Below are 13,116 nucleotides of genomic sequence, written 5' to 3'. Positions count from 1 at the left end.
ATTACCTGAGTGATTGTCTGTACGCATAAGCCTCACTTAATCCTCTCTGCAGCGCTGCCTCCTGAGACTCAACAGTTTGGCTGAACTAAATGGCTGGGTTGGTGAAGAATGGGGTGATCTGTGGGCTTCACTTTAAAACTGGTTTCTCTTTTCTATCCTAATGGCTTGGACAGAAAGGGCCCAGAGGTCTGAGAGGGGGTAAACATAAACTATTTCCCTCAGCCCAAACTAAATATAATGGGCAAAAGGGTTCTGGACAGGCGAGATGTGCCTAGCACACCTTCCTCCAAAGAAGCCCTTTTTTTTTTTTTTTCTTCTAATGTGGAACATTGAAAAATTAATCCCTGCCTCTTGTCACCTAGTAGTTATGGATTGAATGATGCTTTTTAACCTTTTTTGCCAAATCTGTTGCCCCAGAACACAACAAGGATGCCAGCCTGCTAAACCAAGCACGCCGTTGTCCGGAGACAGCCAACTGACCTGGAGTCTGCACAATCCTTCCCCATGTGGGAAGGCCACCCTCCCCTCCACACCCCCACTATTATTAGGGATTTCTGGACCCAAGGGTAGGTAGGACGACGACCATGTCCAGCTTGAAGCAGCTAGAGGAGCTTGAGACCTTCGCCCATTGTCCTTTACAAGATTACAAAGGGTCTTAATATCTGAGAGGGAGGGATATTTATTTTTTACGAACCATGGGTATGGACTTGGGGGGGGGAATTCTGGGGGAGGTAGATACTGGGTGGAGGGGAGTAAAGGGGAAAAAATTGGAACTACTGTAACAACATAATCAATAAAATATACTTAAAAAAAAAAGAATAATAAAGTAGAGCCTTGTTGCCGTGGGCAGATTGAGGAGGCTGCCTCATAGTGACCTGTCTGATAAGGATCACAGAGGAGGCATGGAGAGATGCTAGTACTAGCTTGGCTCCCTGGAGTAGTGGCTGGCTGTGCGGAGAAATTTTTCAGTGCCCTGAGTGTTCTCCCTGAGGGAAGTTGGGGATGGAGATTGGGCTGGGCTCACTGGCAGAATTGAGATTGAGATAGGTGTGTCTGGCTCTAGGAGGCAAAGATCAGCATAATTTTTTGTTTCTGTTTTTGCTTTTTGAGGTGTTTTCTTCATTCGTTTTTTGCTTACTGGAGAGGAACTGCTGGAGGCAGGGCAAGATTCTTGAGGGGAACATGCACAGGAGCATATTTGTGCTTGCTTGCCTTAGGCTGTGGCCAAGGAAGGATGAAGTGGACTAGAGATGCTTGGGAAAAGTTTGGGGTGCTGGCATCAGGGAATGAGCTGGGGTAGCGGTTGTCTGGACCCCAGTATAGACTCATCCCCACTGCTATGTGAGAAATCTTTTAAGCAGGCTACTCCCCTCTAAGTGACATCGGCTGGATGAAAAGCAGTAGCCCTACCCAGAGAAATTACTCGGCCCTGCCGCATGGTGCTTAAGTCTGATTGTAGATTACAGAGCGATTAGAGCCAAAAAACAACAGAAAGAGACAGACACAGCCAGTAGAATGCTAGTAGGCTCAAACAGGCTGTCTAGATGCAGACTGGAAAAAGATCAGATATCAAGAGGGGTGGACCCAGAAAGAGAAGAAAGTGGCAAAAACCAGATACTATGGAGACAAATTCAACTGTTCTCTCCTACAGGAGTTTTGTGTCTCCTGCATATTCTTTCAACAGTCATTTTTATCTTCATAGTCTATGCAATATAATTAACTAGCTTTTATATTATAATTTATTTCAAATATCACACTTTGCTCCTCCCTTTTTTCTCAATCAATTATACCACCTGATTTCCTCCTATTTTTGTTTTAATTTCTATCTTTTCACTAACTACAAATAATTTCCAATCTGCACTCATTATTTCTCACCTCTCCAGCCTCTCCATACCATTTTTATTGTCACTGATCACCTCATATTTTTTTCCAAACATAAAATACACTTATTCTCTCTCCACCTTGATTAATCAGTGTCCACTGAGTGGGATAGGGAGGTAGGAGTGACAACCCTGCAACTTTATTCATAGATCTCACTATTGACTATTCTGGCATTTCATATCTCAAGTCGTATCGTTCTCCTCTCCTACACCATTTGTACCTTTCTCCAGCCCTTTCCAGCTTTCATTTTAAATTTGAATTCTTCCCTGTCTTAGCCTGGTTTTCATTTCTCACTCTTAGTATTCCTTTTCCCACTATCATCTGAAAATCACTTCTCTTTCCTCCAGGTATATCTTATTTATCTTTCTTTTTTCTTTTTTTTTACTGCTTATTCCCATGCCACCTATATTAATCTTAGCTCATAGGTTATTGACAGTGCGGTGGTAAAACTTTGTCTCCAGTTTGGTGTCTATTTTTTTATTCTCATTCATCTTTCTTATTTGTGTGTGTGTGTGTTTGTTCTCTCACACGCTATATATATATATTTTACAACTTCCATTTAAAACTAATACTACATGTTTCCCCTCTATTAATTCATTCTGCCTTCTTCCCTCTACTTTTTATATGCAATATACATTTTATTTTCTTTTTCTTATTGCCTTGTCCCTACTCACTACCGTTATTGCTACTCTTCTTCCCATCTTAAAAAATTATTTCTTGTTCGGTTAGTCAACTCTTATTTTCTTTTCCTTTCTAATGATAGTTTTAACCTCTATACATCTTTATTAATACTGTATCATTTGCAGTTGATATGGTGGTTGAGGGTTGGGAATATCTTTGTGGGTATGGGATTCTTGCCTGGGCTGGTGGCTTTCTTTTAGCAGCAGCTCAACAAGTGTTTACAAGATGAGGAGGGTGGAGTGACTCTCAGTCAGCTAGCTGGAGTAAAGGACACACCAAAGAACAACACAATAACCAAAACCAAAATACTACCAGTGCAAATAAATGGCATAAAGGGCATCCCAAGAGGATCAAGTTCAAGAGATCAAGGAGTTTGCACCACTGAATCCCAAAGGACTCCTACCACAGAAGGACACACCAAAAAGCTATGAAACAAAAGCAGATCAATCTAAGAAGTAGAAACAAACAAAACAAGCCACCTAAAATGGAGAGACAAAGGAACAACAACCCACCAAAAAGAAGAAAGGTATTCCTAGAAGGAGTGAAAGGTGAAATAGAGTCAAGTAAACTACAAACATGGAATTCAAAATAATAGTAATAAGGAGTCTCAATAAATTAAACAAACTCAGATAAAACTACAACAAACTCCAGGGGAACTACAAAGAACTCCAAGGGAAGTACAAAGAACTCCAGGAAACCTAGAAGAAACTTACTTCCAACTACCCCAGCATTAAAAAGGACATAGAAACTATCAATATGAGACAGGAAGAAATGAAAATACAATTTCTGAACTGAAGAACACAGTGAAAGAAATAAAAATCAAGTTAAATGAAGCAGAGGATTCAAATCAGTGAGCTGGAGGACAACATAGAAAGAAATTCCCAGACATTGTAACATAATAAAAAAAGAATGAAAAAGAATGAAGTTGTCTTAAGAGAGCTGCAGGACAATATGAAATGTAATAATACCAGAAGGAAAAGAAGAGGAATAAGGGATAGAAATCCTAATTGAAAAAGTAATGACAGAAAACTTCCCAAACAAGATGAGAGAAAAAAATCTCACAAGTACAGGAAGCACAAGGGTCCCAATGAAGATGAACCTAAGAAGGGCCACTCCAAGACACATAATAATTAAAATGGCAACATTTAGAGACAAAGAGAGAATCCTAAATGCAGCAAGAGAAAAACAGCAAATAACATACAAGGAAGATCCAATAAGGCTATCAGTGGATTTCTCAACAGAAACTAAAAGACACAAGGTAATGGAAAAAAAATATTTCAAGCAATGAAAAACAAAGGCCTATAACCAAGACTACCCTACCCGGCAAGGCTCTCTTTCAAAGTGGAAGGGGAAATAAGGAGTTTCCCAGACAAAGGAAAGCTAAAAGAACACATCTCCACAAAACCACTATTTCAAGTGATTGTAAAGGGAATGCTTTAATAAGGTAAAGAAAAAGAGAGACAGAAGAACAAAGGTACAAAGGGAAAAATTACATTGAATAAGTGCATATCAATAAAAACCTTAAATTTAAATTGATTAAATGTTCCAATCAAAATATAAGATATTTGAATGGATAAGAAAATATGACTCACATATATGCTGTCTACAAGAGAACCACCTCTGAACAAAAGATCTACATAAAATGAAAGTGAAAGGATGAAAAAAAGGATTTCAAACAAATATATATGAAAAATAAAAAAGGTTGGGTAGCAATACTTTTATCAGACAAAATAGATTTCACAATGAAGGTAATAAAAATATTCAAAAAAGGACATTTCATAATACTTAAGGGAATAATCCATCAAGAAGATATAACCCTAGTACGCATATATGCAGCCAACACAGGAGCACTCAAATATATAAGGAAAATCTTGAAAGACTTCAAGAAGGACATTGACAGCAACACACTCCTAGTAAGGGACTTTAACACCCCATTGTCAACGATGGACAGATCTACAAAGTGAAGAAATACCAAGGATATTGAGACATTTAATAACACTTAGATCTAATGGACCTAATTGATATATAGTGGCCATTTCATCCCTAAGAAGCAAAATATACATTCAAGTGCACATGGAAAATTTTCAAAGACAGACCATATGGTATGACACAAAACAAGCCTTAACAAATTCAAGAAAATTAAAATTATGTCAAGCACCTTCTCAGCTCAAAACGACATGAATCTGAAGGGAAAAACTTCATATTCAGGGAGAATGAATAACATGATACTAAATAATGAATGGGTTAACAATGACATCAAATAAGAAATCTAAAAGCTTCTGGAAACAAATGAAAATGAACACTCAACAGCCCAAAACCCATGGGACACAGTGAAGGCATTCCTAAGAGGGAATTTCATAGCAGTACAGGCCTACCTAAAAAGGATAGAAGAATAAAAAATCTAACTCTACAGCTACAAGAATGAGAGAAACGACAAAAAAGTCCACAGCAAATAGAAGAAAGAGAATGATCAAGATCAGAGAAGAATTAAATGACATAGAGACTAAACAAACAATTCAAAAGATCAACAAAAGTAGGAGCTGGTTCTTTGAAAAGATAAACAAAATTAACAAGCTTTTAGCCAGGTTCATTAAACAAAAAAGAGAGAAGACCCAAATAAAAAAAAAACAGAAATGAAAGAATAGAAATCACCACTGATACGACAGAAATACAAAGGATTGTAAGAAAATACTATGAACAACTATATAACAAAAAATTTGACAACCTGGATGAAACTGGCGAATTTCTGGAAACATATAAGTTTCCATACCTGAATCAAGAAGCAGAAAGCCTAAATAGACTGATAACAACAAGGAAAATTGAAGCAGTAATAAAAAAAAAACTCCCAGCACACTAAAGCTCTGGACCAGATGGCTTCACAGGTTAATTTTACAAAATATTTAGGAAAGAACTAACTTCTAGCCTTCTCAAACTGTTCCAAAAAGTACAAGAAGGGGGAAGACTTCCAAACTCATTCAATGAGGCCAATATTACCATAATTCCAAAACCAGGTCAAGGCACAAAAAAAGAAAAAACTACAGGCCATTATCGTTGATGAACATAGATGCTAACCTCCACAAAACACTGGCTAATCAGATGCAGCAGCATATTAAAAAGATTATACACCAAGATCAAATGGGACTCTCCACACCGATGCAAAGATATTTTAAGCCAAAAAAAGAAAAGAAAAAAAAAGGAAATGAATAAACATAATGCATCACAAACAACATGAAATACAAAAATCACATGATCATATCAATAGATACTGAGAAAACATCTGATAAAGCACAACACCCATTTATGGTGAAGACAGTCAGGAAAATGGGAATACAGGCCAACATGATAAAGGCCATATACAAGAAACATGAAGCCAACATTAAACTCAATAGGAAAAAATTGAAAGCATTCTATCTAAGATCAGCAAGAAAATAAGGATGTCCACTTTCTCCATTCCCATTCAACAGAGTTTTGGAAGTTTTAACTACAGCAATCAGAGGATAAAAGGAAATAATAGATATCCAAATTGGAAAAAAAGAAGAAAAATTGTCATTATTTTCAGATGACATGATAGTATACATAGAAAATACTATAGACTCCACACACAAAAATTACTTGACTTAATATGTGAATTTGTCAAAATAGCAGGTTACAAGTCAATATTCAGAACTCTAAGGCATTTCTGTACACTAACAATAAAATATCAGTGTAGAAACCAGAGAAAATGTCATTTACTATAGCAACAAGGAAAATAAAGTTTCTAGGAATTAACTTAACATAGGAGGTAAAAGACCTGTTCTCTGAAAACTACAGAACACTGAAGAAAGAAATTAAGTAAGATGATGCAAATAGATGGAAGCATATATTATGTTCATGGATGGGAAGACAACATAATTAAAATGCAATCGGTATTAAAATACCAATGGCATATTTCACAGACCTAGAACAAATACTCCCAAAACGTTTATGGAACCAAAAAGATCCCAAGTAGCCACAGCAATCTTAAGGAAGAAAAACACCCTAGGAGAAATGACAATACCTGATATCAAACTACACTACAAGGTCACTGTAATCAAAACAGTCTGCAACTGGCATAAGAACAGACAAAAGATCAATGGAACAGAATAGAGAGCCCAGAAATAAACCCAGGTCTATATGAGCAACTGACATTTGGCAAAGGTGGAGAAAACATAAAATGGAGTGAAATAGCCTCTTCAACAAATGGTGCTGGGTAAACTGGACAAGGACATGCGAAAAATGAAATTAGACCACCAACTTACACCATACATTAGAATTAACTCAGGATGGATAAAAGACTTAAATATAAACAGTGACACCATAAAAATCATAGAGGAAAACATAGGAAGTAAAATTTCAGATATCCCACACGGCAATATTTTCACAGATATATCTCCTAGGGAAAGCAAAATAAAGGAAAGAATGAACAGATGGGACTACATCAAACTAAAAATTTCTGCTTGGCTAAGAAAAACATTAGCAAAATGAAAAGGGACGACCGTATGGGAAAGCATATTTTCCAATGATACCTTGGACAATACTTTGATTTCCAAAATATATAAGGAACTCATATGATAACATCATGAAGAGAAACAATCCAACTAAAAAATGGGCAAAGGACCTGAACAAACACTTCTCCAGGGAAGACAAACAGAGGGCCCATAGGCATATGAAAGGATGTTTAATATCACTAGCCATCAGAGAGATGCAAATTAAAGCCACAATGATATACCACCTCACAAAAGTTGGAATGACCATCATTAAGAAATCAACAAACCGAAGTGCTGGTGAGGATATGGAGAAATGGAACCCTAGTGCACTGTTGATGAGAATGCAGACTGGTGCAGCCACTGTGTAAAAACAGTGCAGAATTTCTTCAGAAAACTAAAAATGGAACTGACTTTTGATCCAGCAATTCCACTGCTGAGATCGTACCCCAAGAATCCTGAAACACCAGTTCAAGAGAACCTATGCACCCTTATGTTCATAGCAATGCTATTTACAATAGCCAAGTGCTGGAAAGAGCCTAAGTGACCATCAGTGGTTGAGTTTGTCAAAAAACTGTGGTACATTTACACAATGGAATACTACCCAGTAGAAAGAAGAAGGACCTCCTACCTTTTGTGACAGCATGGATGGAATTGGAGAGTATGCTTAGTGAAATAAGACAGGTGGTGAAAAACAAATACCATATGGTCTCATTCTTTACAGGAACCTAATGAACAAACTAATGAGTTAAATAGAACCAGAGGCATAGAAACAAGGAACAGACTAACTGTGACCAGAGGGGGTGGGGAGAAGGGTGTAAAGAAGAGGAAGGGTCTAGTCAAGGAAGATGTATAAATGACCCATGGACGTGGACAACAGAGTGGAGATGGACTGTAGGATTAGAGGAGCAGTCAGAGCCACAGGGGGAAAATTGGGACTAGTGTAACAGAACAACAATAAAAATTTTAAAAAAATGCATACAGTCAGAAAGGTTTTTTTTTTACTTAACTTATGTGGAACCCAAACATCAAAATGATTAATGTAACTAAGCTGTGGCCAACAATCTTCAATGCTTGATTTGGATATTTTGAGTATGTTGCTTATCTACCACATGGTGTAATGTTGATTGTTCTCAATTAATGCCTCAATCTGATTGCTGTCAACTTCAACTGGTCCACCCGACTATGGAGCACTGTCCAGCAAGAAATCTCCAGCATGAAACTTACAACCACTTTAGACATCTTTGATCAGTCACAGCACCTTTTCTACACACTGCACAAATCTTTATTTGTATTTCTGTTGCATTTTTACATTTTTTGAATTAATAAAGTATAATCTGACCACATGTTGCTTGTTTTCTTCCATCTTCAATATTAAAATGGCTACACAAAATTCACTGATTTTGATACATTTATGAAAATGCATGTGGATGTGACAACTGTCACAATATACTCTAACAAGTTTTTTTCAAATGAAGTTAAAAGTAACTAAGCATTACTAGAGCCATCTTACATAAAAAATAAACCCGAATGTTTTGACCAACCCAATAGTTTACACATATATTAAAGTAGAAGCAAGTTTTTGTAGTCTTCAAAAAGTGAAGAGATATAACCATGGATGGTGTGGCTCAGTTGGTTGGAGCATCAAAAGGTCAAGAGTTTGATGACCAGTTTCAGCATAAATCCAGGTTGTGGTTCAATCCCTGGTCAGGGTACATACAAAAAGGCAACCATTCAATGTTTCTCTCTCCCTTCTTCCCTCTCTAAATCAATGTAATAATGTTCTCAGGTGAGGGGGAAAAAAGTGCTGAAATATATATGTGTATATATATAAATATTATTTTATATTTATATTATAAATATATATGGAATATATATACACAAAAGGAATCATTATTCAGCCATAAAAAGAAATGAGGTACTGAAGTATACTATGACATGGTCAAACCTTGAAATAGTATGCTAAGTGAAAGAAGCCAAGCAGGACTTCTGGCCAAGATGGAGGCATAAATACACATGCTGCATCTCCTCACAATTAAGAAGAAATTTACAACCACGTCAAAACTAAAACAAAACAGAACAAACAAACAAAAACCCCAGAAAATCCAGAAAATTGAAACTATAGGGAAGTTCAGTAAAGAAATAAAGAAGAAATAATTAGCCAGGAAGCTAGGAGGGGCGGAGCTTGGATGTAGAGAAAGAGGAGCAGAGCAGCAGCTGCAGGGATGGTACTTGGTGGGCCTGTGGCTGGTGGGCTGAGCTGGTGGCACAGCTAGCAGTACAGTGACTGTAACGGTGGTGGAAAACAGTCATACAGCTTAAGCCTGAGAAGTGATCCCAGCACCAGATCAGACTGGGGAGCTTGCAGTTCCAGCATAGGGAAAACAGAGCCATGTTGCTTCTGACTGTGAAAGCCAGTGGGAGTTGGGGCAGAGGAATATGCTACGAGTCTCAAAAAGGAGGCAGCTTGCTTACTACAGAAAGAGGGAGAAATGCCTGGAAAATAAGCAGCAACTTGCACTGTTCCATCTCAGACCCCTCTCCCATGTACAGGGTAAAAACGTGAAATGAGTTTCCAGCACTAAAAAATACCTAAGGCTCTGCCTCCTATAATGTAAAAGGTGTGACAGCCCTACCCAAATCACAGAGGCAAACAGAAAACTGTCAAGATGAGGAGACAGAGAAGTATGGCTCAGAAGGGGGATGCAGATCAAGGTCCCAGCGACACAACTAAGCAATGAGCAGATAAGGAACTTAACAGATGGGGAGATAGCAAATCTAACAGATGCACAGTTTAAGACATTGGTGATGAAAACTCTCACATACTTGACAGAAAAGATTAAACAGGATAGGAAAAGAATGAAGGCTATCCTGGGTGAAATGAAGGAAAATCCACATGTAACAAGTGGAGCAAAAGAGCAAATGAGGGTTCAAATCGACAAATTGGAACATAAGTGATAAACAGTCAACCAGTACAGAATGAGGAAAAAAGAAGAGAAAAAAAGTGAGGAGAGGCTTAGAAGTCTCTGGGATAGCTTTAAACATGCCAACATCCAAATCATAAGGTTGCTAGAAGGTGAAGAGGGAGAGCAAAAAATTGAAAAAATATGTGAAAAAATAATGAAGGAAAAGTTCCCTATTTGGGGAAGGACATGGACATATGGGTCCATGAAGCACAGAGAGTCCCAAACAAACTAGATCCAGGAAGGACCATACCAAGGCACATCATAATCAAAATGCCAAAGGTTAATGCTAAAGAGACAATCTTAAAAGTAGCAAGAGAGATTAGAAGAATTAGCTACAAAGGGGTACCTATAAGTCTGTCAGTTGATTTCTCCAAAAGAACTTTGCAGGCAAGAAGAGACTGGCAGGAAATATTCAAAGTGATGAAAAGCAATGAACTATAGCCAAGATTACTCTATCCAGCAAAGCTATCATTCAGAATAGAAGGGCAGATAAAAAGCTTCCTAGAGAAGATAAAGCTGAAGGAGTTCATCAACACCAAGTCATCATTATATGAAATGTTACAGGGACTTATTTAAGAGAAAGAAGATCAGAACTATGAACTTTAAAATGAAAACAGTATCACAACTATCAACAACAGAAGCTAGGGAATGGAAACAAAGGCAAACTCAGCAGACAACCAGAGTGGGAACAGAATCATAGGTATGGGGAGAATGGAATGGGGAGTTCATCTGAGAGGGGAAAGGGGGAAGAGGGAGGAAAATGGTGCAAGGATTAAGAAGCTTAGTAGGAGGGTGCAGAAGGGACAGGGGAATGTTGAGAAGAGCTTATATGCATGACCCATGGACATGGACCAAGTGGTAGGAAACTCATGGAGGGAGGGGGGTTGCTGAGTGGAGGGGAACAAAGGAAAAAGAAATTGGGACAACTTTAACAGCATAATCAATAAAACACAAAAAAAAGAGGCCAGGCAAAAAAAGACCACATATTATGTAAATGATTTTATTTACTTGAAATATTTAGTATAGATAAACCTATAGGGAAAAAATGCATACCAGTAGTTGTCAGGATCAGTGGAAGGAAGAATGGGGAGCGACTGCTTAATGAGTATAGGTTTCTTTTTGGTGTGATGAAAATGTTTTGGAACTAGCTAGAGATGATGGTTGCACAACATTATGAATGTACAAAATGCCATTGTATTGCTCACTTTAAAATGGTGAAAATTTTCATGTCAATATCACTTCAAAATTTTTTTAAAAGGTGATGAGTTGTATCTGTGATAGTTACATCATCACAATCCCTGACAGCTCACCTCCTCGGTACTCGGTATTATTCCGCCAGTCATTTAGGTCAATTTCTGCTGTGCCAGCTATTACCAGCTCCAGTTCCCTGGCATCAAACATGGATACAAGCCTAGAGTCTATGACCTGAAATACAGAATAAGCATCAGCATACCGGTCCAACCACATGGAAAGTTCTATTCATTATTATTTCTGTGGCTTAAGGTGGGAAACTGACCATCATTTACAACTTTTTTTCAATGTGCTATTATTATGACTTACACATTTTGAAACACAAACCACTTATGAGCTGGGATCTCAAAAAAGGTCCTATGATTTTCACTACCTTTGATACCTCATTCCAGAATGATGATATGAACAAACCTGACTAAACTTTCCTAGTAACAATTAAATTTTCAAGTAAATTTTCATTTTAAAGACAAAAAGTCTAAATCACTTTAAAGTGAATCAATAGTTATATGTATTACCATTTCACTTTAAAAGTATCCTTATTTTCTAGGAGTGGGCACTGAAACCATTGTATTTTTCTTCCTTTTCCCCCTCACTTCCTTTCTCCCTTCTTCAAAGATCTGCGAGGATGTGCTTTCTTAGGGTTCTGAGCTCTGGCTTTCCATTTCATTGCCAAATGTATCAGGCACAATTGAACACCTGTAGTGGGTATCCCCTTTAGTCAAACCAGTGGCAGATGAACCAGTGACTTATACTCTTCTCCACTATGGCAGGGAAAGGAGACCCAAGCCATGAAAAACCACATACAACCTCTTTGTTTATAAACTGTAAAAGTTTAAGGATGCCAATTTTTGGTGCACAAGAAGGCTAGCAGCTGTCTTTCCTCTTGAGTTAAACCTCAGCATGAATTACGTGACACAGAGTGGCACTATAACAGAATAAAATCTAGCAAGAGTGGACAGTGCCCTCCAAGGACTCCACTTACTTTATTTTTATTTCATTGAATTAAAAGTAAGGTAACATGCCCATATCTTGATAAGAAATGTTGTATGGCTACATTTGGCACACCAGGGCCACTCCAACACCAATTTTGTGAAAGCATTTTTTACCTACCACAAGATTTTGGTTTCCACCTCAAGTAGGTCCTTTTTACACTCTGGAGCTCTGAACCATTTGCCTACTGTGGTTCTTCCTCTCCCTTTTCCTCATAAGTTGTGGTCAGTGATGAAGGTCTTATTCATTTTGGCCTGAGCCTTACCTCATAGAAGCCCCGCACCAGGGCCTCTGTCTGCTGAATCACACCACGTTCCACTCGCCACTTCACCAGCTTCTCGATATACTCCTTCTTGTTCTTCTCTGTCACCTGGGTATTGGCTCCTCCAGATTTTAACTCCCTTTCTGTTACCTTGGAGGAAAAAACAGAAAGATTTTGCTGCTTTTTAACTCAGCTCACAGTGAGACATAACCATTTTAGGTGAAGCTATATGCAAAAACACCCTCTTCACATGAGTTCAGCGTTATTACCTCCTTAGTTCATTTATTTTCCTAAAAGTTACTAAAAAGACAATGGATGTTCTAAGAAAATATTAAGTACCTTAGGAGAGCTGCATTTTTTTGTTTTATAAAGAAGGAATGTTTCCTTAACTCGAAAGAAATAATGGAAACAAACGTGAAATGCCCCTGCTGGTCCCTAAATGAAGATGAATGTCCCTATACTACAGTAACATACTTGACCTCTCAATCTAAATTATAGCAAATTCTTAACAGCCACCAGTTTCCCACACACAGAATCATTGGAAGCAAACTATCAAGGATGGGAAGGTGGTTTTTAGAGCCAG

The 13,116-nt window shown here is 37.9% G+C and overlaps 1 protein-coding gene across 1 annotated transcript in view; it reads right to left on the bottom strand.

Annotated features, from left to right (window-relative positions):
- HECW1 (HECT, C2 and WW domain containing E3 ubiquitin protein ligase 1) overlaps positions 1-13,116 on the bottom strand; it is a 576,869-nt gene that overhangs the window by 24,181 nt on the left and 539,572 nt on the right. Inside the window, exons 24-25 of the mRNA XM_090287382.1 lie at positions 12,537-12,683; positions 11,341-11,455 (exon numbers count right to left, since the gene is read on the bottom strand). Of these exons, the coding sequence (XP_090143508.1) occupies positions 11,341-11,455; positions 12,537-12,683 (262 nt within the window). The remainder of the gene's footprint in view (positions 1-11,340; positions 11,456-12,536; positions 12,684-13,116) is intronic.

This window comes from Furipterus horrens, unplaced genomic scaffold (assembly GCF_987537825.1).
Source record: "Furipterus horrens unplaced genomic scaffold, mFurHor1.1.pri manual_scaffold_9, whole genome shotgun sequence".
Classification (NCBI taxonomy): domain Eukaryota; kingdom Metazoa; phylum Chordata; class Mammalia; order Chiroptera; family Furipteridae; genus Furipterus; species Furipterus horrens.
The sequence above is the reverse complement of the archived record's forward strand: the minus strand, read 5'-3'. Positions and strand labels throughout refer to the sequence as shown.